Source organism: Sarcophilus harrisii, chromosome 3 (genome assembly GCF_902635505.1).
Source record: "Sarcophilus harrisii chromosome 3, mSarHar1.11, whole genome shotgun sequence".
NCBI classification, from domain to species: Eukaryota; Metazoa; Chordata; class Mammalia; order Dasyuromorphia; family Dasyuridae; genus Sarcophilus; species Sarcophilus harrisii.
The window spans coordinates 563,878,186-563,901,501 of NC_045428.1; the positions used below are offsets into that span (position 1 = coordinate 563,878,186).

Sequence of the window (23,316 nt, forward strand, 5' to 3'; positions counted from 1 at the left end):
TGATCAAAGGCCTTGAGTATGTTACATAGGAAGATAGTATAAAGGAACTGGGGATGGACAGCCCAGAAAAAAAGAGGACTTTGGGGAAGGGTGAGAGTGGGGGAGGGACACAATAGGATAAATTGGGGGGATTTAGCCTTGTTGGGAGTCCTGGAGGATAGAAGAAGGAAAAAATGGATATGGGTGGGGGTGGAGAGGAAGTCACCAAAAAGGGATATTAAGCATGAAACCAGGAAAAACTTCCTACAGCCAATCAATAAATATTTAGTAAGTGCCTGCTGTGTGCCAAGCATTGTGCTACCAGCAGAAAGCTATTCCCAAATAGATTGGTCTGCCTTGGGAAGTTTTCTGGGGTTTTCAAGAAAACGCCAGAAAAGATGATTGCTTTTCTGGTGGTTAATAAAAAAGCTTCATAATGTCTAGTTTTGGGTGCAATCAGAGACCCACTTAAGGCTCGTTATATCCTGAGATTCTGTAATTCTGAGCCCCTGCCGTGATGAGAATTGGAGATGGCAGTCAATGGGCCTGACCATGAAAAGAGAGAAACTACTTCAGAATGATGCTGTTGGGGCAGCCAAATGGCTCAGTGGATAGAGGCCCAGCCCGGGAATCAGGAGAACCTGAATTCAAATCCAGCCTCAGACACTTACTGTCTGTGTGACCCTGGGCAGCTGATTACCTTGGGGAGTGATGGAGAGAAAGAGATTGATAGTGTTTTGGGTATATTCTGCTGAGTCCACACCATTGCAGTCATCCAGGCCCAGAAAGAAGGAGGGGGCAGGAAATGAATGTGTTAAGACCTCTGTCTCCCTTCCAATAGGATTTCTACAATAAGTGACACTCTTGGAGTATATTATTGCACACATAATGGGATTGGGTTGTCTTTTGTTTTTTACATTTCACAAACTCTAAAAGCAAAATAAACTAAAAATAAGCAATTAAAATTTTACATTCCAAAGGAAAGCAGAGCTTTATTAAAAACATCTATTTTGTTAAGAGCAGGGTTTGAGAAGGGGTGATTTTCATATCTTTTCATAGCAAATCCAAGGTCTTTTATTGTCCTCTTTATGGAAAAAAAATTGTTTTTAAACAATTACTTAACCGAACAAATAAATGGAAATATAGGCCCTAAATTCCTCTGTTTGACCGTGAGGTCACAGAAACGACTCAAATTAAAACTGCTGAGAGGACCCTGAGAGCACAAAATATCAGAGCCGTATGTCTGTAATGCTTTAAGCTTTGCAAAGTGGTTTGCACACGTTCTCGCTAGAATCTTTCCTATGTGATAGGTTCTATTATCTCTATTTTATGTATGAGGAAATATAAGAAGAAAAGGGTTATCCAGAGTCACCCAGAGACTATGTGTCTGATGGAGGAACTGCCCCTCCCAGCTCTGACATCCTGGGTTTTAAGGGCCCTCTTGATTCTGACATTCTGTGTGATAAGGTCCCTTTCATCTCTGGTTCTGTTCTCTAAGGACCCTTCCCCCTTTGATGTTCTATGTCCATAGTTGCCTCTTGGTCTAACACTTTATTCTGTGTTGAAGTTCCCTTCCGGACATAGGACTCTGAGACTCAGATATCACATGAACAGGCTCTCACCAGGTTAGAAGAGAGGGTGGAGATAATTCCAATTCTTTAACCTGCTGTGTAGGTCCGGGGAATGGATCCTCCTTGGAAGCTCTATGGATAGAAACAGCTGCTGAGATGGAAATTCAATTTTACTTTCAAGTCATTTGAATGAACACCAGTGGGCTTTGCCCTGAATGTAGAACCAGTCTTTGTGGATTATAATAGAGGATAGAAAAAGAAACAATTACATACTTTTCTTTTTGATCCATTACCGGGGGCCAGAGCTGCCTTGCTATCTCTCCCCTCAGCCTCCAAAAAACCGCTATTAGCCACTTCTGTGAATAAATGAATTGGTTTGGAAGATTGAGGTTTATTGACGTGTGGCAGAGTAATTGTGCTTCCATTCAATACCCTGAAGATACTGAATTTGATAACATCAAGATCTTCGAAGATTTTCACAGCTTGAATATGCTTATATATATATATATATATATATATATATATATATATATATATATACACACACACACATAGTAGGGGTATTGTCCAGACAGAAGCACAGAGAGACTGACAAGAAGAGAGGGACAGAGAGAGAAAGAAAGAGAGAAGGTGAGGAGGGAGAGGGAGAATGGAAAGGGAGAGAGGGGAGAGAAAGACAGAGAAGACAGAGAGAGAAGGGGAGAAGAGACACAAAGAAGAGAGGAAGGAAGAGGAGGTAGAAGAAGAGAAAGGGAGCAAGATAGACACAGAAAGAGAGGGAGGGAGGAAGGAAGGGAAGAAGAAACAAATGGAGGAGGGAGAGAAGCAAGAGAGAAAGAGACAGAAAACAGAGAAACAGACAAAGACAGAGACAGAGAGATAGAGAGATCAGGGTACCCCATCTTCTTTTCCCTCTATTCTAAGGTTCCTCCTCTCTCTGATATTCCACATTCTCAAGGTCCTCCCAGACCTGACAAAATGTGCTTCTCTGATTTCACCGTTCATATCAGGAGAGGAGGCCCTTGACTATTTTATCACAACATTTTTATCACTTCCTTTACTGACATTAATACTAAGTAGTCTCCCTGCTTTTGGTTCCTTCCTCACCACTCCCATTGGTCCATCACTCCTACAGTTCTCTTCCTAACCCATTGGTCTGATGGGTCACTACCCTTCTCAGATTTCTGTAGTAGTTCCCCATTGACAATAGGATAAAACACCAAGATGAAGGCCCTCTACCTGTGGTTTCAATTTACCTTTAATGCTTTATTTCACTCTCCTTTCCTTCCTATACACCATTTTTAGTCAAAGTAGGCCCCCAGCAGCTGCCCAGTGTCCTCCTGGCCTTTCCTGCTTATGTGTATCTACTAGAGTCAGACTTTGGGAATAAGAATTCTCCCCCTCCATCTCTGACTATGGAGAGCTAAGGATTTATAGATCTGCCCATGGATCAATCAGCTGCTACTTCTTCAGCCAAAGATTAAGTGCTTACTATGTACCAATGAAGGATAAACAACATTTTTTGTCGTTCCATAATGGCATTGGTCCTTTTTGAAAATGAAGTTCAAGGGAAGGAGGGGGAGATTTTGGGACAGAAGGTTTTGCAAGGTTTTGCAGTGTTGAAAAATTACCCATGCATATGTTTTGTAAATAAAAAGCTTTAATTTAAAAAAAGAAAAGAAAATGAAGGACAAATAACATGATTACATGCCAAATACTATACTAAGTGCTAGAAATGCCAAGAAAAGCGAAAGAAAGAAGAAAAAATTTTCCTGCCCTCAAAGAACTTATATTCTAATAGAGAAGAAAATATTTTCAAATAACTAGTACATGTAAGATAGAAACAGAATAGGGGTAGACAGTCTCAGAAGGAAAGATGCTGGCAGCTGAGGGGCCAGAGAAAGGTGTCCTTCACAGAGCCTGTCCCCAGTTTCCCAAATTAAAAGGGATCTTTCCCTCCTCAGATTTCTTCTAACACCTTGTCCATACCTCTCTTCTGGCCTTGTCCAAGGGTGTGCTGGAACCAGCTTGATTTTTTGTTTCATTTATTGTCTGGACTTAAAAAAGTGATGGAAAAAAATCTTAATGTTGCAGATTAAACTTTAAAATGTATCATTAAAAAAACTGTTTTGGGAGTGATGAAACACTTTTTAGCAGACTCCTGCTTCCCCAAGTCCAATTATTTGTGCTCATGCTATTTCTCCCTCCTGCCAGTTCGACCCCATCCAAGACTGTGAGCATGGAAAACTATAGCAGTGTTTCTTATTTTATATCCCCAGCAATAAGAACAAGGCTTCAAACAGAGTAGGCCCTTAATTGTGAAGAAAGGGAAATGAAAGCAAAAGTTAACAGCTCTAACTCCACAATTAACAAATGCTCGGAGGTGAGAAGGTTTTATGGTTCCTCCTCCCTCTTAAGCTCCAACCAAAAGACTTAATTATATCCAGATCTGGGAGTGTGCTGGAGCCAGCTCCATGAGAACTGATGGCTACGGTTTCACAATGATCATTCATCCCTAGGAAATAGCAAATGCATAAATCAGAGCTTGGTTTCTTGTTTTGTGGGTTGTCAAAACTTAAGAAAGTGATGGAGAAAATAATTGACAGGAAACTTAAGAAGAGAGGAAAAGAGACTCTGTAGTTACCTGAGCGATGATACTGTTGATTCCTAGCATTGAGGAGAGAAAAGAAAGGTATAATGGTAGAAATGGGAAGGGGAGGTTCACCTGCATTCATTTGAACAAAACAAAATGAATTATGAGAATAGTGACCATAGCTATATGAAATTTTAATTTTGGAAAAAATTTTGAATAAATTTGATAAATTACTTGGGACTCATTCTTCTTTATTATACACAAAACGTTAGAATTTAGAATGTTTAGAATGTTAGAATTTAGAATGCCTCTCTGACATTCTAAGAACCCTTAGAACCCAGGATGTCAGAGCTGGGAGGGCCCTTAGAACCCAGGAGGTCAGAGCTGGGAGGGCCCTTAGAGCACAGGAAGTCAGACCTGGGAGGGCCCTTAGAACCCAGGAGGTCAGAGCTAGGAGGAACCTTAGAACCCAGGAGGTCAGAGCTGGGAGGACCCTTAGAACCCAGGAGGTCAGAACTGTGTTCCTGTCAAAACTTGGAGGTAATGTTAGATATATAATTTAGTTTCAATGAACTTTTTTTTCTTTCCCTTTTTCATTTTTTGTTATAAAGAATGACTTTCTTGGGAAAATATTTGGAAATGCAAGTATGAAAAAAACGAGAGCAATAAAAATGTATTTTCACAAAAAGCCTAAAAACTGTTGAATTACATTGAGTTGAGTTGAGCTGATGGCCTCGGCTTTCCCTTGTTACCCTCCCAGGGGAGACTGGCTGCTGAGTTTCGTGTACCGGACATCTTCTGTACAGCTGAAAGTGGCTGGGCTCCAGCCTGTCAACTTAGATGACAGGAGGATGGTCAACATGGACTTGTCCTCAGTGGTAAGTGTGGGTTCGCCCTTCCCTGCTTGAGTGGGAGGCCGTGGGAAGCGGCTCTCTCTGCCCTGAGCTGGTGCCGCCCTGGAAGGCTTTCATTGAAATAGGTGATTGTTGAGCAAGAGCAGTGACTCAGCAGTGAAATAGGAGGTTCATGCACCAAGTCCAACATTGCCATGAAGAGCCAAGGGAGCTCTGGAAGAGGAGGGAAAGGATTGCCAGATGCAGACCAGAGCCTGCTCTTTCTCCCATTCCAATTTGCCCCTTTTGGAGAGCGGCTGTTTTCTAGTATTAAGTGCTGAAGGAGATCCCCAGGATACCCAAACACAAAGGGAGCCATCCCTGCCCCCAAGGAGCTTACCTTGTTCTGGACAAGGTGATAAATAAAGGGCAGCGTACAGACTGAATGAAAGAAAGAACATCTTCCCCAGATCAGGAAAGGCCTTCTGCAGGAAGCAGCCGCTGAGCTAAGCCTTGAAAGATCAGGAGAGGGAAAGTACATGGTGAAGCCCTGACATTCTATGTTGATAGTCTCTGAGTATGACTTGAGTTTCCTCCCAGCTCCCATATCTCTGAACTCAGGTCCTTTTCCAGGCCAAACTGGTAGGTAAATCACTTAAGGAAAAAAAAAAAGAACATGGAAAACATCTTTAGAGAATGGAGCTGGGAGGGCCCTTAGAACCCAGGAGGTCAGAGCTGGGAAAGACTTCAGAGTACAAACTATCATAGATGGACAGGAGCTTAAAAAGAAAATGTCAGAGCTGAAAGGCACCTTAGAACTTAAGAATACCAGAGCTAGGAAGGAAAGCTGGATGAAACCTTAGGAATTATTCCCTCCAGGCTTTCTATTTTATAGCTGCATTAACCCAGGCCCAGAGCTTAAAGTAATTTGTTTAAAATCACAGTTAATTATTGTCAGAGCTAGATTTAGAGCTTAGGTCTCATGTCATTTACTCTAGAACTTTGGGATATTTGTAAGTGCCCTTCCTTCTTGTCCTTAGCTTCTTTCCTTTCTTCTTTCCTTCCTTTCCTCTTTCCCTCTTTCTTCTTTCTCTCCCTCTCTCCTTCCTTCCTTCCCTCTCACCTTCCTTTCTTCATTCCTTCCTTCATTCTCTCCATCTCTTCTTCCCTTCCTGGCCTAACAAAGAGCTGGCTGGAGATCTGGGTTCAAGTCCCAGCTCTGTGACCCTGGACAAATCACTAACCCCCGCGTGCCCCAGGCATCTCTTGAAGACCCTAAGCTGCAGAATAGATACCCATTGATCTGCAGCTGAAAAGAGTCTCCTTTTTCCCTAAACCCAGGGATCCACAGGGCTCATCTCCTACTTCCTTCCCTACTTCCCAACACCCCAACACACACACACACACACACACATACACACACCAGTTCCAGGGAAATGCCATGTGCAGGAACAGCCGGAGGGCCACATTAGCTAGAACATGGAGTACATCAATGGGAGGAATGGGCCAGTTGTTCTCTTTTGGCTGTGTTCAGATCCTAGCTTTGCTCCCTGCCATGTATAGGCTCTGGGGGTGCTGGCCCAGATTACCTGCTATGTTTGGGCATCTCTGCCTCCTTCAGTTTCCTCAACCATAAAGGATAATGGTACTTTCTCCTCTCCTCCTTTTCCCTTCCCTGGCATCAGGTTCCCACTGAAATCCCACCTAACCCCTCTTAAATTCTCTCTTAATGATTTCCTATTTATCCTGTTCATAGCTTTTTGGTACATATTTGTTTGCATATTATCTCCCTATTAAATTGTAAGTTCCTTGAGGGCAGGAGCTCTTTTTTGCCTTATTTTGTATTCCCAGAGATTAGCACAGTACCTGGCACATACTAAGTGTTTACTAAATGTTTATTGGCTGACATTGCTCCCTCCTAACTGTTTACTTCACTTTGGGATCCCTAAGATTCAGGGGAGATCTGCAGTGTCATAAAATTTAAGAGTGGAAGGGACTTCACAAGTTACCCCATAGACTGAAAGTGAATCACAACAGTATTTGCAACTTTTTTGTTGTTTGCTTGCTTTTTTTTTCTCTCTTTTTCCTTTTTGATCTGATTTTTCTTGTGCAGCATGATAATTATGGAAATATGTATAGAAGAAGTGAACATGTTTAACCTATATTGGATTACTTGCTGTCTAGGGGAGGGGAGAAACAGGGGGGAACACAAGCTTTTTCAAGGGTGAATGTTGAAAACTATCTTTGCATGTATTTCGAAAAATGAAAAGCTATTATTTTAATAGGAAAAAGAAATTACTCGCATATAAACCCTGATTTCTACAGATCAGACAACCAAGACCTAGAGAAGTTAAAAGCAATGCCCAATGTCATCCAGCTAGAAAATGATCAAGGCAGAATTTCAAACCCATCTGGTCCAAATCCAGCACCAGTGTTCGTGCCTTCTTTCAACTACACCTTGTTCTCTGCTTTAACAGTCCCACCTCTAGTGGGCACAGACAGCTTGAGTTCTCTTCCTTGAAGACATCCTGGGGCAAGTTCCTTGTATTGTAACCACGATGCACCATGCTTATTCCCCTTCACTAGTATATCTACGAGAGGAACCTGTGTAATACCTGACATTTTCCTTAAACTCTGGAACAAGTGTTTCAGAGCTGAAGGGGACCTCAGAGGTCACGCAGTCCTGCTTTTATCTGAAGCAAGAGTCCTCCTTCCCATAGTATCAGTGTCCCTGACAAGAAATCATCCATTGAGACCCCCCTCCCTCCCAAAGCAGACACTAACAGAATTCCCTAGAAGCTTTTCTATATATTGAACAAAACTTTGCTTCCTTATAACTCCTATGTAATGAGATGCTAGCAGACATCTTTTGGTTCTTTTCTGAAGCAGATGAGATACTGGTGAAGAGTTGGAGTGGTCCAGCAATTGGTCTTCCCTACATCACCTGCCAAACCCACTCTGCATTTCCAGCCAACAGCCCACATGGAGATTTCCAAAGGTTTCATAGTTGTCAGCCACCCAACTCCCTTGCCTCAAGTAACACTGGGAAAAGTTGATGAAGAAGGAATAGATTGGGGGGCTCGCCCAGCTGGAGAGAGAAGAATCTCTGGCAAGCAGCAGACAGACAGAATCTCCCAGAGCCCACTCTTCAAAAGGGGGTGACTCAGATTCCCCTGCAGCAGTGAATTTCTGCCTGCTCCTGTGGGATGGAAGAGCTAAATCAAATTTAATGAGGTTTCAGGATGTACCCAAAACATGTGACACTGAGCAGGGGCCCTCGCCTTTGTGATATCATCCTCAAAATAGAGCACATTTCTATAGAGCTCTAAAGGCTTCTCAAGTCCCACTGAGGTAGGGAATTATTCCTATTTTATAGAATGAAGAAAATGGCCCAGACAGCTAAAGTGAATATACCCAGGATCATATAAATAGAGGATGCAAAATGACATTTCCAAGGAGAGATAAGCTTCCCTATAGAGGAAAGACCTAACTTGGAATGGTAAGCATTAGACTTGCCTAGTTCACATAGTGGGTACTTCAATGTAACCTGAGATCATAGAGTCCTTGGACTTGGATCCCAGTTTGCCATATCCCACTTGCATGACCCTAGGCATTCTCTCTCTGAGTCTCAGTTTCCTCATCTTTTAAAGGGGGCTAATAATTCTTGGGCTACCCAAACTTCACAGTTTAATATGATTATCGAATGAACTTCCACTTGGTTCTTTCCCTTGACTGAAGAACATTACTCACAGTTTTCTTGAGGACAACCTGGGAGAAGGAGGTACAAAAACAGAGTAGGACCTCAAATGGGAATTTCAAAGTCCCTTCCCCTTATCTGCCTTCTCTCTATGCTCCAAGATCCTCCCATTCCCCCATCCCTTTCTGCCACATGGAATGATGAAGTCTAGGCCATTATTCATTCTGCCTAAGCCTTGGGCCCCAAGGACTTAATAGGCCAAACAGCATTAGTGAGTGAAAGCACACATGTGCTTCAGACATGGACGCATAAAACAGGAACAGACAAATTGCATTAAGGCCTGGTTTGGGTTAAATCCCATAAAATCATCTTGAGAAGGATGTGTAGTTCTTCAGATCTGTCAGACTTTTTATTATTTGTGGGTTGTGGTTATGATTGACCTGGAGGTTACATCTGTCAATTTATGATCCTGTCAAGCATTTACATTTGATAAAAGATTTTTAAAAACTATGTTCTGAGGCACTTACTGAAGAGCAGAGTTCTTGGTTTCATGTTCCAGGCCAGAGAGGAGAACCAAAAGAAGATTTTAGGTCAAAGGCACCATCCCCCATGCCCAAGTACTAGAGATGATTACACCCATAGTCAGCTATAAATTTTAAAAAATGAACAGGCAATGGAGAAAGTTACTATGGGAATAGAGAAGACAAGACTTCATCTTCAGAAGAGGATACTAAAGCCAAAAAAAAAAAAAAAAAGCCTCTCTATCCCAATGAGTAATGTTAAAAAAGAATTCATAAAAGAACTCAAAAAAGACTTTTGAAAATCAATGAGAGAGATTAAGGAAAAACTAAAAAGAAAAAAAATTCAGGAAAAATAAGAAGATTATGAAAATAAAGTCCGCCAACTAGAAAAGGAGATCCAGAATCCTTAAAAACCAGAATTGGGCAAGGGGAAATCAACAAATTTATGAGCCCCCCCCAAAAAAGTTTTTAAAATACAATGAAAAAAATAGAAAAGAATGTGAAACATTTCATAATAAAAACAACTGACCTACAGAACAAATCAAGAACATAAAACTTAAAAATAACTGGGCTACCTGAAAGCTATGACCAAAATAAAAAGTATCTTCATAAAATAATACAAAAGATAATTTAAAATTATTATCAGCTTCACAGTTTCAATTAATAATAACAATATAATAGTTCATACATTTATTTAACACTTTAATGTCTGCAAGGTGCTGTACAGTTATTATTTTACTTAATCCTCACAACAACCCTGTGTGGTAGGTGCTTTTATTATTCCCATTTAACAGATAAAACTGAGAGAAGTCTCCCCACTACACTATGTGGTCTCTTTAGGGTTGCCATAGCATAGAACATACATTTTCTCATTTTGGATCCTCACCACAAACTGAATGAGGTGGGTATCAATTTTTTCCTCGCTTCACAAAAGGTTGAGAGGAGTTAAATGTATTACTCAGGGTCACATAGTTAGTATATATAAATTAATACATATAGATCAATCCAGATCTTCCTGATCCCCAGCCCACTTATCTCCACTGGACTATTTCTCTTATTTGATTTTCATTGTAATTGGCAGGAATGCTAATTTTTTCTGGGTTTTTCAGACAAGGAACCTGAGGCTCAAGCCCCAAGGGAAGTGACCTGCTATTAGCAGTAAGGCCTGGAGGCAGGATTGGGAGCCAGGGCTTCCCTGACCCTGAGGAAGGTCTTGATTATTTTTTTCAAAAGGGGATCTTTTAAAACCCAAAAAAAAAAAAAATCTCCCCAAATTTAGGGCTCAAAGTTAAAATTAAAAATTTTTTAACCTAAAAAAAAGATGGGTAAATTTTTTTAAAAAATTGAAGGAGTTAAAGGTCAGGGCAAAGATAAAAAATTTAATAAGAAAAATTTTTCCCCAAAAATAAATTTTCTTTTAATTTTTAAAAAAATTTAAAATTTTTTCCTTGGGTTTAACAAAAAATCCCCAAAAAAAAAATTAAAATTTGGGCAGGTTTTAACTTCCTATTTTCCCAACTTTTTTCCCTTTGGGCCAGTGGCCATGGAAAAAAAAAACACCACCTGAATGGAAAAAACGTTAAAAAAGATTTTCCACCCCGCCTAGGGGGGCCACGGGAAACCCAATTTTCTAAAGGGACCCAAACCCCACTCCAGAGGGGATCCCCCCGGGCCCCCGGGGGAGGATGGAACCCGGGGTTTTGGGAAAAACCCAGACCCGATGGGTTTCCTTCCCCCCCATGTCTCAGCCTCTTTGGAAACCCATGGGTGCCCGGGATGGCCAAAATTTTAGGTGGCAGCCCTGAGTTTGCAGGGAGTGGAAATCCCCCCCTTTCCCCCTTCCCCCCCCCCCCCCCGGGGCCAAGGGGCTCATTGTTGGGTTTGGGTATTCCCTGGGGCTAATTTGGGAAGAAAAGGGGTTAAGGCCTGGGGAGGGGCCAAAGAAACCAGAGTTTCCAGGCTCCCGGGTTCAGGGGGCTTTTGGGAACTAGTAAAGGAAGCGTTTTGCTCACCCCCCCTTTAATTGGAGGGGTCCAACGGAAAATGAAGGGACCGGGGCAGGGGGAGGGGGGTTTACCCGCCCCTTTCAAGCTCTTTTTACCCACTGCTCCCGCCTGTCACATTTAGGGCTGGGGGGCCCCGGGGAGGAAACAAAACGAAACTCTCCCCCCTTTTAAAACTGGCAGGAGGAAAACTGCATTAACGTTGGGGACGGGGAAAGGGGCAAGGAGCCCCTCAGGGACGGGGAAATGAAGCCCGGTTTCCCTACAAGGGGGTTAACCCCCGGCACCTTTAACCCTGGGAGGGGGAAAGAATTTCCCTTCCCCCGGGAGACACTGAGGAGAAGCCAAGGCAAACCGGAAGAGGAATGGGTGGAAGGATGGGCCGGGCCGCCCCTTTCTTCTCACTGTGGTTGAAGGAAAATCTTGGGCTGAAAAGGGAAGGCAAAATTTTTCAAATTGAAGGGGGAAACCAAAACAGGAAAAGAGGGGGGGAAAGGAGGTGGATGGAGGCCCTTGAACCCCGGGGTTCAGGGGGGTTTTCGGGGGGGGGTTTAGACTGGAAGGGGGGAGGGGGGAAAGGGGAGGTTTAGAGGAAAGGGGGGGGGGGAAGGGGGGAGGGGTTTAAAAAGGGAGTGGGGTGGGGGCTTTTTGGGAGTGGGGGGCAAAAAACGGGATGGTGGGGAGGGCCCTTGAAAAATTCAATTGGGAACTTGGAAAAGGATTTGGGATGGGAGGGCGGGTGAGGGGAGGCCCTTTGAAAGGAAATTGGGGGGTTTAAAAAGGGAGGAAGGTTAGAACAAGGAGGGAGGGGGGAGAACCGGGTGAGGGGGCCTTAAACCAGGAGTCAGAGGGGGGTTTGAAACGGGGGGAAAATGGGAAGGAGAACGGGAAGGGTGGAAGGTTAGAACAGGATGCAGAGTGGGAAGGCAGAAACCAGAGTCAGGGGGGGGTTGAACCGGGAGGTGGGGGGGGAAAAAAGAATGCAAAGTGGGGGGGAAAAAATGAAGGTTGGGAGGGGTTTTAAAGAAGAGGGGGAGAAAAGGAGAACGGGAAGGCCCCATTTTCCCCCAAAAGAACGGGTGGAAGGGGCCCTTTCCCAAAGGGTTTTGGGGCCCGGGCTAAGGGGCCCCGTTCCCCTTTTTTGGGGGGGCGGGTGGGGGAGAAGGGGGCAGGGTGCCCCCGTTTCCCTTGCGGGGTTTTCCCAAAGAGGGGGAGGGGTAAGGGGTTTTCCGGGTTTGGGGGAAAAAAAAAAAATTTTTTTTGGCCCGCCCGATAAGGGGGTGGGGAAAAGGGTTTGAAGCCTAAAATAAAATGGGGCCCCGGGGGGGTGGGAGGGGGGGTTAGTTTTGGCCCCCGAAAAAAAACCCGGGAAAACCCGCTGGCCGTCGGGGGAAAGGGGAATAGGGGGCCCGGTGGGTTTTAAACCCGGGAAAGGTGTAATTTTTGGGGGTTTTTCCCATAAAAAACCCCGGGCCCGGGCCCTCCCCCCTTTCCCCTTCTTTCCCTTTGCCCCTGGGAAATTTTGGGGGCCCCCGCCCTGGCCCTTTTTAAAGGAAGTTTTCCCCCTTTGGGGGGGGGTTTTCCCCGTTTAGGGGTTTAAAAGGGGGGTTTTCCCCCCCTTTTTAAAAAAAGACCCAGGGGTTTCCCCCTTTTCCCCCCCCCCCAGAGGGAGGGGGGGTTTTTTTGGCATGGGAGTGCCCCCGGTGCCCCCCCCCAATCCCGGGGGGAAAGGGCCCCGGGGTTTTAAAGGTTGGTAAACCCCCAGGGGGGGAGGGAGGGGGGGATTTGGGGGGGGGGGGGTTTTGGGGGGTGGATGGGGGTTTGGGTAAAAGGGAGGTTTGGGTTTGGGCGGGCGGGGGGGTTGGGGGGGAGGGGGGGGGGGGGAGGGGTTTTGGGGGGCCCCGGGGGGGGGGGGGGGGGGGGGAAGGGGATGGAATGGGCCCGGGGGGGGAAAGGGGGAAGGGTCAGGGGAGGGGGGGGGGGGCCTTTCAAGGGTTGGGGGAAAGGTGGGGGGGAAAGGGGGTTTGGGGGGGGGGAGGGGAAAGGGGGGAGGGCTACCCTGTGGGGGAGGGGAGGGCAAGGGCCCCCTTTGGTTTGGGTGAAAATTTTTTGGGGGTTTTGTAAGGGGGAGGGCAAACTGGGAAATGTCCCTTTAGAAAAAGGGGGTTGGCCCGTGGGGACCCACCCCGGGGTTCCCGCCGAAACCCGGGCTAAAGGGTCCCAGCCCTCCCTTCCTTTCAAGGCCCCCGCTGGATTCCTTGGGCCCCCGCCTAAACCACCCGGTTTCCCAGTCCTCCCCCTGCCCGGGTCCCGGGCCACCCTCCTGGGTTCGGGGGCTCCCGCCTGCCCTCCCCCAAGGGGCCCAGTTGTCCCCTTTTAAGGCCCCTCCCCCGCCCTCACCGTCAAGGGCCCCCCGCTCTGACCTCCCCGGGTTCTGGGCCCCTCCCCGGTTCCCCCCGGGTTCAAGGGCCGGCCGGCCTCCGGGGTTCAGGCCCGTCTACCTCCGGTTCAGGGCCCCCAGCTTGACTCCCAGGCCCCCCCACATCCCCGGGTTCAATGCCCCCCCTGGCCGGGCCCCCCGCCCCCCGGGCCCGGGGCCCCCGGGCCCCCCCCTGGGGTTCAAGGGCCCCCCTGGATCCCGGGTTTTCCCCCCCCCACCTTTCGTTCCTTAAAAAAAAAAAGGGTGGGGAGCTTTTTTCTTGCCGCCCCTCTTCCTTTCTGGGACTGGATGCATTTCTTTTCATTCCCTAGTGCCTGGGACCTCCACAATTTAAAAAAAAAGGAGGGGGGCAGAGAGGAAATGACAAACTAACTACTGAGGCCATGGGGCTATTAATTAGAGTTCAGGAATCACATTAGACAGGAGCTTCTCTCATTCACCCCCAAGTGATTACCCCAGTATCAGGCAACAGATTGGATTTTGGAGACAGACCCTCAGGTCCAGTCTAGCTACCAGTATCCCATCCAGAACGGTTCATTAGCTCAGCCATCAGCAAGCCTTAACACTCTAGATCCCACTATCTCAAGAAGTCTGAGGTCATCCCCTACCTACAGAAGACCCCCTCCTGCCCCTAAGCCATGGAGACTCATTCCCTGTAGGCTGGGAGGAGATTCCCTAATTTCTTCTCCTGGTTCTTTAGAGAATTTCCCCTAGACTCAAATAATGTCTGAGTTGGGAAGATTTTAGGACAACTTTGTATGTGGAAGATCCCTTAGCACTGGATCCAAGCCCCTCATTTTGTAGATAAGGAGCCATCTGGTCCAGAAACATCCTCTGGAACACCTCTGATAAGTGGGCATCCATCTTTCCCTCAGCGCTCCATGATAAGAAGTGCCCCCATCCCTCCCCTCATCCCATTCCATTTTTGGACAGCTCCAGTTGGTGGCAAGATTTTCCTGACCCTAAGTCAAACTCTGCCCATGTAACTTCTACCCACAGTGACTGGTTCTGCCCTCTAGATAAACACACAGAGATAATCCCACTAATATATAAAGAAATGAGAAAAAAGAAAAGAAATTTAAAAAATAATAAAGTTTTGCCTTTTCTCCTCCCTCACTTTCTTGTGTTCTCTGAGCTAAAGAAACCCCTCCCTGTTCCTTCCAACTGTTCTTTACATGCCCAGAACTGCCCCTGGGAACCTCCGCCCACCTGCTTTGGGGCCATTGTGTAGGTGGTGTGTCCCACTCCGATTGGTCTGACCAGAGTAGATTACTCCATTAACCGTGGGAGTTGTCCGCTACCATGTTTTATGGCTTTCTCCAGGGAACGGTCTCTCCATTCATCGATTACCCTTAATTTCTCCTATTCCTTTTTTGGGATTTCTGGGAAGCCCAAGAATGTGCACCCTGGCCTTTTCCCTCCCTAAACCTGCCCCGAAAGCCTTCCTGGATTCCATTTTACAAAGAATAGGCCAAAGAACAAAAGGAGCCTTATGTCAAACTGGCCTTAACCTTTCCTGCTGTGCTTCGAGGCAAACCGTCTGTTCTCACTGGAGGTAGATGCTGCTAGATTTGGAGTCCTCGGCACCTGCGGGGGTCACATGTCTTTGAGGATCCTTGGGGGTAGCTGCAGACTGACCCTTCCCCCCCATAGAGGCCCCCCAGGCCCCCCTCTCTAGCCCTGCTTCCAGATGACTAACCTTGACCCCAACCAATCATCTCATAAATGACCTTGCTCACAAATGGGAATTTGTGACTATGGACAGACCCAACACCAAGGATGGAAATCCAAGTCAGAATGCTGGCTGTACAAGTGGAAGCTTCATTTTCATGTCTAAGCACAAGAATGGAGGCCCATCCAAAGTACCCTCCAGTTCTTCTATTTGGGTCAAACTGTATTTCACTGAAGATGGCTTTGAAATAAGAAGCTTGGAAATCTTTCTGATCTATAAAAAACTCTCATTGTATTTGCTGTCATGGGATTTATCTGTGTGCTTGGAGATATGTTCCTGAAAAAGAAGGGTTTAATTCAAATTATTTTCCATTCATTCATGCAGAACAGTGGATAGCCCTGGGCTTGGAATCAGGAGCTCAAATATGGCCTAAGGTACTTATTAGCTGTGTGATCCTGAGCAAGTAGCTTAATTTGTATCTGTGGCAGTTTCCTTAACTATAAAATGATAGCACTACCTCCCAGAGTTGTTTTAATTATCAAACTAGAATATGAATGGTCTGAGTTGGGAGGATAATATATTAAGCTATACTTAGTACAGTGTCGAACACACAGTAGGCACTTAATAATTGCTTTATTCCTTTCCTTTCCCATCTAGTGCAACTATATATCTTTACTCAACATTTAATCCCTGGAAAAAAAGAGAGAATTATCTGTTCATACCTTTGGACCATCAACTGGGAAATGATTCTTAGTGTAATAAATCTGAATGAATAGAAATGTCACCTTAAAATCTGCATAAAATTTCCTAGTTATTTGTTTTCTTTTAAATGCTAACTTTTAGAGGATTTCCTTGTGTATATGAGGGAAACTTATGTGATAAAAATTAATCATTTTATCTTAAAACAAATAAATACAAACAATTAGTGCCCAGTGCTTCACTTGAAGAACTCTGGTGAGAGTAAACCCACTTTCTCTCAAGATAACCCCTTCTACTTTTGTTATTGTTCGTTGTAGAGTTGTTTCAGTCATGTCTAACCCTTCATTGCCCCCATTTGATGTTTTTTTGGCAAAAAATATTGTAGTGTTTTTCCATTTCCTTCTTTAATACACTTTATAGATGAGGAAACTGAGGCAAACAAGTTAAGTGACTTGCCCAGGGTCACGTAACTGGTAAATATGAAGCCAGATTTTAACTCACGAAGACGAATTTTCAGCATTCTAATCACTGTACCACCTAGCTGCCCCTTCTACTTTTAGGTACTCTAAATTATTTTGAAATAGATTTCCTTATGTAGAACTAATTCTGCTTCTCTGAAATTTCTTCCTATTATTCCATATTCTGAGGTCAGACAAGCCAAATCTAATCCCCTTTCCATGTACCTTTTTTAAATACTTGAAGCTTGATATCATGACCTCCACCACCATCACTATTGAGCCTTCTCCAAGCAAAACAATCTCCAGTTAATGCTTATATGACAAAGATACTTTCCAGCTTATTAACAGCCTTCTTAAATTGTGGTACCCAGAAGTGGGTCCAATACTCCAACCCCTTCATTATACAGGAGAAGATCAAAGTGGACTCCAGAACAGCGATCGGACCTTAAAAAAAACATTTTTTAAAATTCCTTCATCACATGTATGAGAATGAGGAAGTCATCTAGGAAAGATACTTCCCAGAATCACATAGCTACTCTTTATCAGGGACAAGACTCAAACGCTTCTTGGTTCCACATTAAAATAGCCTATAAGCTATTGCTGTGTAAATAACAACCAAGTTGTATGTTGCATTTTGTGTGCTTATGGGCAATGTGTATGCTGGGAAAGAATTTCAGGTCAGCGAAGTGGGAAGGTTTGGCTGTCTCTTACCAAGCTTTTCAGGGATCTGGCCAGAGATGGAAGGGAAGTCTTCTTTGCATTATGAATCCAATCCAACCCAATATTGGCCAGCCCAGTCCTGTCCAATCCATTCCAAAACAAAGATAGATATCTTATCCTTTTGAGTCCAGTTCAATCCAAGTTCAAGGCAGCATAGTCCAGTCCAATTCAATCCAGTCTAGGTCAAGTCTGTATAGTTCATTCTAAGCCAAGTTTTAGAGACTGGGAAAAGAGGTGATTTTGTCTGTGAACAGTAGAAGTCATATGTAATGGGCTGAAGCTCAAGTTGAGCACTGAGGTCCCAAGCACGTGAGGCTAAATAGTAATTGGACCATACTCTATTAATATATATGCTTGGAGAAAGAATGGCCCCTACCCACTCTTTGTGCAAGTCCTGATGTGTTGTATAGGAAATGACAATTTTGGTGAGTGGAGGCAGAGGGGCGGAGAGAGGAGCGGAAAGAGATGGCTGGCTAACATCTTGTCACAGCTGCTCACATTGCTATCGCGATCCCCCCTTCAGTTCCAATCCCCCTTCACCTCCGATCCTTCTTCATCTCTACTGAGAATAAAGATTGAAGATTTTCCCTTAACCTGAATTCCTGACTCTGGCTGATTTTAGAATACATGGTCATCACAGTCACAGATCCTCATCTCATCTCAGGGCCCACTAGTACTTCAATACTTAATGTGATACAGAATTTATAACACAGAATGCCAGAGCAGGAAAGAATATTAGATTATGAAAAGATGTAATTGGCATATACTTTTAAAAAAGATTGACTTGTCAAACCAGAGAGACTTCTTGGATAAATAATCTGTTTGAATTTCCCCATTTACAGATGAGGAAACTGAGTCTCCTCAAGTTAACTGACTTGCCCAAGAAGTAGCAAAAGAAGCAGAGCTGAGATTTCCAACTCTTCACTTTTTTTTCTTTTTTGCAGGGCAATTGGGTTAAGTGACTTGACCAGGATCATGTAGCTAGTAAGGGTCAAGTATCTGAGGTCTAATTTGAAGTCAGGTCTTCCTGATTCCAGGGCTAGTGCTCTATCCACTGCACTATCTAGCTGCCCCAAATTATTCACTTGACTCCATATCTAATTATCATGTCTTACTACTCCATCAGTGTCCAAGAGCCCTTGACATCACTTCCCCAAAAGGGTCTCTCTACCCTTTTGACTTTTTTCTCATTCTACCCCTAGGCTAATCTTCAGTCCTAGGAGCCTTCCAGAGAGAGGGGTCCTGTCCGTGGTACTGAAAATTGCTCTGCACAATTTTGTACAACTAAACCTGCTGTAAATTCTAGAAAAAAGGACCATAGATCTAGAATGGGAAATCACCTTAAAGGTCATTTCCCACATTTAATAGATGAAAACACTGAAGGCACCACCACAGTGCCTTGCCTAAGGTCACAAAGTGGCAGAATGGGATTTGAATCCTATTTCCTGACATCAAACTAGATCTCTTTCTGAATCACACTGCTAAAATGTCGGTCTTGGAAGAGACATGGAACATAGAATTCCAGACCATGAAAGGACCTTAGAATATCAGAGCTGGAAGGGACCTTAGGAAACAATGCCAGAGCTCAGAGGGCCCTTAAAACAAAGAATATTAGAACTGGAAAACCTTTAGAACCTAGCATGGAACATAGAATGTTAGAACTAGAAGGACCTTAGAACATAGTATATCAGAACTAGAAAGGATATGCCTTCAACTCCCTGATGGGGCCAGAGAACATCCCCTCAACACCCTACCATCTCAAAGCCGACAGGAATTTTAATGAAAATTCAGTCCAAACATGTATCTGACCAAGACTCTCCTCTGCATCATTCTTGACATCCAGCCCTTTTACAAGTCCAACAAGTCCATCCGATCTAATGCAAGACAATCCAGTCCAGACTAATCCAATATGACGCTATCCTATCCAGTCCAATTTAATCCAGTCCAATCTAATCAGGTCCAATTCAAGCATCCTGTCTCAGGGGAAAGCTGATGCCTGACAGTCCAGGAAACTCTTTAAGGAAGAATGGGTTGTAATTGTTGCCATATTGCCTTGTGTACTCCTCCTTCCAGTGTAAGTTAAAATGCAAGCTCACAACATTCTAGAACTATAAGTCTTAGCATCCTTCTTTGACAGATAAGGAAACTGAGACTCACAGATTGTGACTCACTGAGAGTCAAAGAACTAATAAGTATCATAGACTACTCAAACCCAAATCAATCTTCCTGACTACAGCTTAAAAAACACACCATCTCTGTTGCCACAGGAAATCAGGGTAGGCCTTTTCACTGCTTATAGTCTCATTACAAATCAATTCAGTTCAACAAGCATTTATTTATTAAACGCCTGCGGAGGCAGTAGGGTGCAATACAGTGATATCAACATTCAATTAGCTATTAAATCATTCATAAGCATCTCTGCAGGTCACATATTGACCTAGAAAACCACATAAAAATATTATCTGTGTTCTATTGTATTTTTATTTATTTTACTAAATGTTTCCCAATTCCATTTTAATCTGGTTTGGGCCCATTTGTGAATGTTGTGGTCCACATGTGGCCTTCAGGATGTGTTTGACACTTTAGTGTAGAGGCTGGAGCCTGCCTTGAAGAATAAAACAGGGGTGCAAGTTTATACTTCTATTGTGGGTTTTGGTTAACAAATATTTTTTCTAAGATAGGCAGGACAAGTACAAAATCAATTTTACAGAAGAGAAAACCAAGACAATAAAAATAAAAGCCCAGGATTCTGTCTCTCTCCCCCCTCTAGAATTCAGGAAGAGGGGCAATGAAATCAATAATAAAAGTGTTCACATCTTATTTAACAGGTGAAGAAGCTCTTCATTTTACAAATAAGACCTCTGAGAGGTGAAGACAGTACTCAGAATTTTAAATTCAGGACAGATCCTCCCACTTAAAAAAGAGACATTTAGTCCCTTGATAATCAGGAGACTATATTTGAATATAAATAATCCAGGAGCTGATTCCACTCCCACCATCAATGCCAGCAGTAGAAATAATTAGAGAGCAGAAGCTTGTGGCCTAAGAAATAGGGGTCATAACCAGATCTCAACCTTCCTTGAAACCGAACAAAATGGAGGAACTTAGAGCCGACTCCCTTCTGGCTTGTTCCTAATGCCTATGTGAAAGCCTCTTCATGGAAGGCTTTGGTGTCTAATCACTAATAGAAAGCACTGGGGATCTGTCCTGAATTCAAAATCCTGACTACTGCCGTCACCTCTCGGACATCTCATCTGTTAAAATGAAGATCTTCCTCATCTGTTAAATAAGGATGGGAACGCTCCTGTTATTGACTTCATAAGGCCATGGGAAAAGCATCTTTGCAAACCTTAAAGCTTTGTAATAAATCTGACTTGTTATTTTTTCACTGTTCTAGCTTCTCTTCCAATTCTAATACTCGATCTATCAATGGCCAGCAAGAGATATACAAGAAAAACCCCTTGTGATTTTATGATTGTCTATGACCTGTGGCTCCTAGAGATGGAGCCCAGCAAAAATATACAAGAGCCCCTTATGAATTTATCATTCTCTGTGACCTCTCTCCTGCAGATGGAGTCCAAAAAGAGATATACAGGAGCCCCTTATGATTTTATGATTTTCTGTGACTTGTGTCTCCTAAGAGATGGAGCTCAGAAAGAGGTATACCCAAGCCCTTTATGAATTTATGATTCTCTGTGACCTGTCTCCGAGGGATGGAGTCCAGAAAGATATACCTGAGCCCCTTGTGATTTTATGTTTCTTTGTGACCTGTCTCTCCTAGAGATGGAGCCCAGAAAGAGATATACCCAATCCCCTTATGAATTTATGACTCTCTGACTCCTTTATGACCTGTCTCCTAGAGATGGAGTGGAAGGAATGAAGGTGGGAAAAGCTGGCCCGTCATCCAGCATAATCGATTACCTGCAATGCCTCCATGTTGGTGGCAAGGGAGGCCACTTGCACCGCCTGCTTTCGGGCAGTCACCAGGATCCTACAGTAAGTGAAGGAGATGGCCACAGAAGGTAGGAAGAAGGTAAGCCCCGACGCCACCAGGACAAAGGGCAGGCTGGCCAGCAGGCGGCACTGCCCCCCGGGGGCCAGCTCGGGCCAGGCGGCCTCGGCGGTGGCGTTGGGGGCCGGCGGGCGGCCCTGCCGGTGCCAGCCCATGTGCGTGGGCAGGAAGGAGGCCAGCGCGGCCAGGCCCCAGGCGGCCAGGATGAGGGCCAGGGCGCGGCACGGCGTCATGCGGCCCTTGTAGCGCAGCGGAGACAGGATGAGCAGGTAGCGGTCCAGACTGATGAGGCACAGGTTGAGGATGGAGGCGCTGCAGCACATGACATCGAAGGCCGCCCAGAGCAGGCAGAGGCTGCGCGCCAGCACCCAGCGGCCGTACAGCTCGTTGAGCATGGCTGGCGGCATCACCACCAGCCCCACCAGCAGGTCCGACGTGAAGAGCGACACGAGGAAGTAGTTGGAGGTGCTGCGCAGGGCCGGCTGCGTGCAAATGAGCAGGATGAGCAACGAGTTGCCTCCCGCGGTCAGGGCGATGATGAGACACAGAATGGCCGCCACCCATCCGCTGCCCTCGGGAGCCCCCAAGCTCGGGCTACTGCTGTTGGTCAAACCCACCTCCAGGGCCATGGGTGGGGGGCGACAGCGACGCCTGGTGGGCGCCCCGACCCGGAGGGGGGAACCGAAGGGAGGGGAGGCGGGAAACGGGGGACGATGCTGGGAGCCCCGCGGGGCTGAGTGAGAGGGCGAGGGAAAGATGGTGGCCTGAACGCGGGCTGGCGAGAGGGTGGGCACTGGGAGCCACGCGGGGGTGGGAGGGGCTGGGAGGCCTAGGCCCAGAGCAAACAGACCCGGAGGGAAGCGCTACCGAGGTGCGACGTGGCTGGGAGACGAAGGGGCGTCCCGGAGGCTGGGCGAGCGAGGGGGCTGCTCCTGGCGAGGTCGCTTTCGGTCACGATCGGTCGCCCATTTTATAGATGAGGGGGTACAGGGGACAAGAGATGGCGGTGGCGAGGTTGAGGTTGAGAAGAAAGACGAAGGTGAGAACGAGGTGCAATGCGGGCTGAAGGATGGATTTGGGGTGCACGCGCGCGCGCCAGAAAAGCGGAATTTAGGAGTGGGGATAGCAGTACGTAGAGGCATGCGGAGCGGAGCGGGAGCGCGACTCGGGGAGGGGGGACGTGGTGATGGAGAAGGATCCGGAAGGTAAGAACCAGGTGGAACGTGGGAGGCTGAAGGGGGAGACTGGGGCACGGAGGTCCAGAGGGACCCGGCTGGAGAAAGCCGTGAGGCCCCTCCAGGCTCGGCCCGCAGCCGCACTCCGGGGATGCCTCCCCTGGGGATGAAGGGGCGTGGCCTGAAGAGCGCGGGGTGGTGGGCGGCGAAGGGGGGGCGCTAAGGAGTCAGCTCCAGAGACCAGAAGCCAAAGGCAGCCGCTGGTCTGGCGGATAGGTTCGGGAGCCGGCCAGTCCGCAGTGGGTCTGCAGGGAGGAGGAGTCGGGCGCTGGGGCACCGCGGGTTGGAGCTGCTGAGCGTCCCAATCTTAATATTGAGAGGTCCTTCCTAGCCCCGCTCCCGCATCCTCCCGGTCCCCTCCCGCGCGAGCCTGTCTCTCCGCCGCCGGCCCCTACCTGGGCTGCGCTCCAGGTCACTGCAACAGGCGCTGCCGCCCCCGAGGGCGGGGGTGGGAGCCAGGGGCGTGGATTCGGGGGGAGAGGGCGGACCTGGGGCTCCCTCCCGCCTCCGGTTTTCCTGCTCCACGCTCCCGCCCTATAGGATGAGGAGTCGGAGGCTGGATAGCCGAGGACTGCAAGCACGGGAACTAGGCACAGGTGCCTCTTCCCCGTCCCGAGTGCGGAGCCCGAGCCCTCGCGCCGGTGTGGAGACAGCGGGGAAAGCCGATGTCCTATGGGGGCTGTGAAAGCTCCCTCCCCTCGTGGGGAGGCGCCACGGGGGACCCCAGAGGCGGGGGGGAGAGAGAGCGGAGGAGCCCGAGCCGGGAGAGGGATGCCTGCAGCGTACTCTGCGGGACGCAGAGTTCACGATCATAATGGACCACAGCGCCTTCTGCAGTAGCTTGGCGGAGCCCAAAGAGATCTTAAGAGACTTTCTGAGAGTC

General features: G+C 46.4%; 2 protein-coding genes across 5 annotated transcripts in view; one reads left to right on the plus strand and one right to left on the minus strand.

Moving 5' to 3' along the window:
• TMCO4 (transmembrane and coiled-coil domains 4) overlaps window positions 1–8,562 on the plus strand; it is a 97,000-nt gene extending 88,438 nt beyond the window's left edge. For all 4 annotated transcript variants that reach the window (XM_031962728.1, XM_031962730.1, XM_031962729.1 and 1 more), the window contains 2 exons: window positions 4,904–5,021; window positions 7,866–8,562. In XM_031962728.1, coding sequence (XP_031818588.1) covers window positions 4,904–5,021; window positions 7,866–7,880 — 133 coding nt within the window. In that variant the 3' untranslated portion in view covers window positions 7,881–8,562. The remainder of the gene's footprint in view (window positions 1–4,903; window positions 5,022–7,865) is intronic.
• A 6,581-nt stretch (window positions 8,563–15,143) lies between these two features.
• Window positions 15,144–22,216, minus strand: HTR6 (5-hydroxytryptamine receptor 6). Its single transcript, XM_012547362.2, has 2 exons — window positions 21,108–22,216; window positions 15,144–15,224 (listed from the first exon to the last, which is right to left on the minus strand). Exons 1-2 carry the CDS (start codon window positions 21,825–21,827, stop codon window positions 15,144–15,146), a joined length of 801 nt encoding a protein of 266 aa, XP_012402816.2. The 5' UTR covers window positions 21,828–22,216.
• Window positions 22,217–23,316: the final 1,100 nt, after the last annotated feature.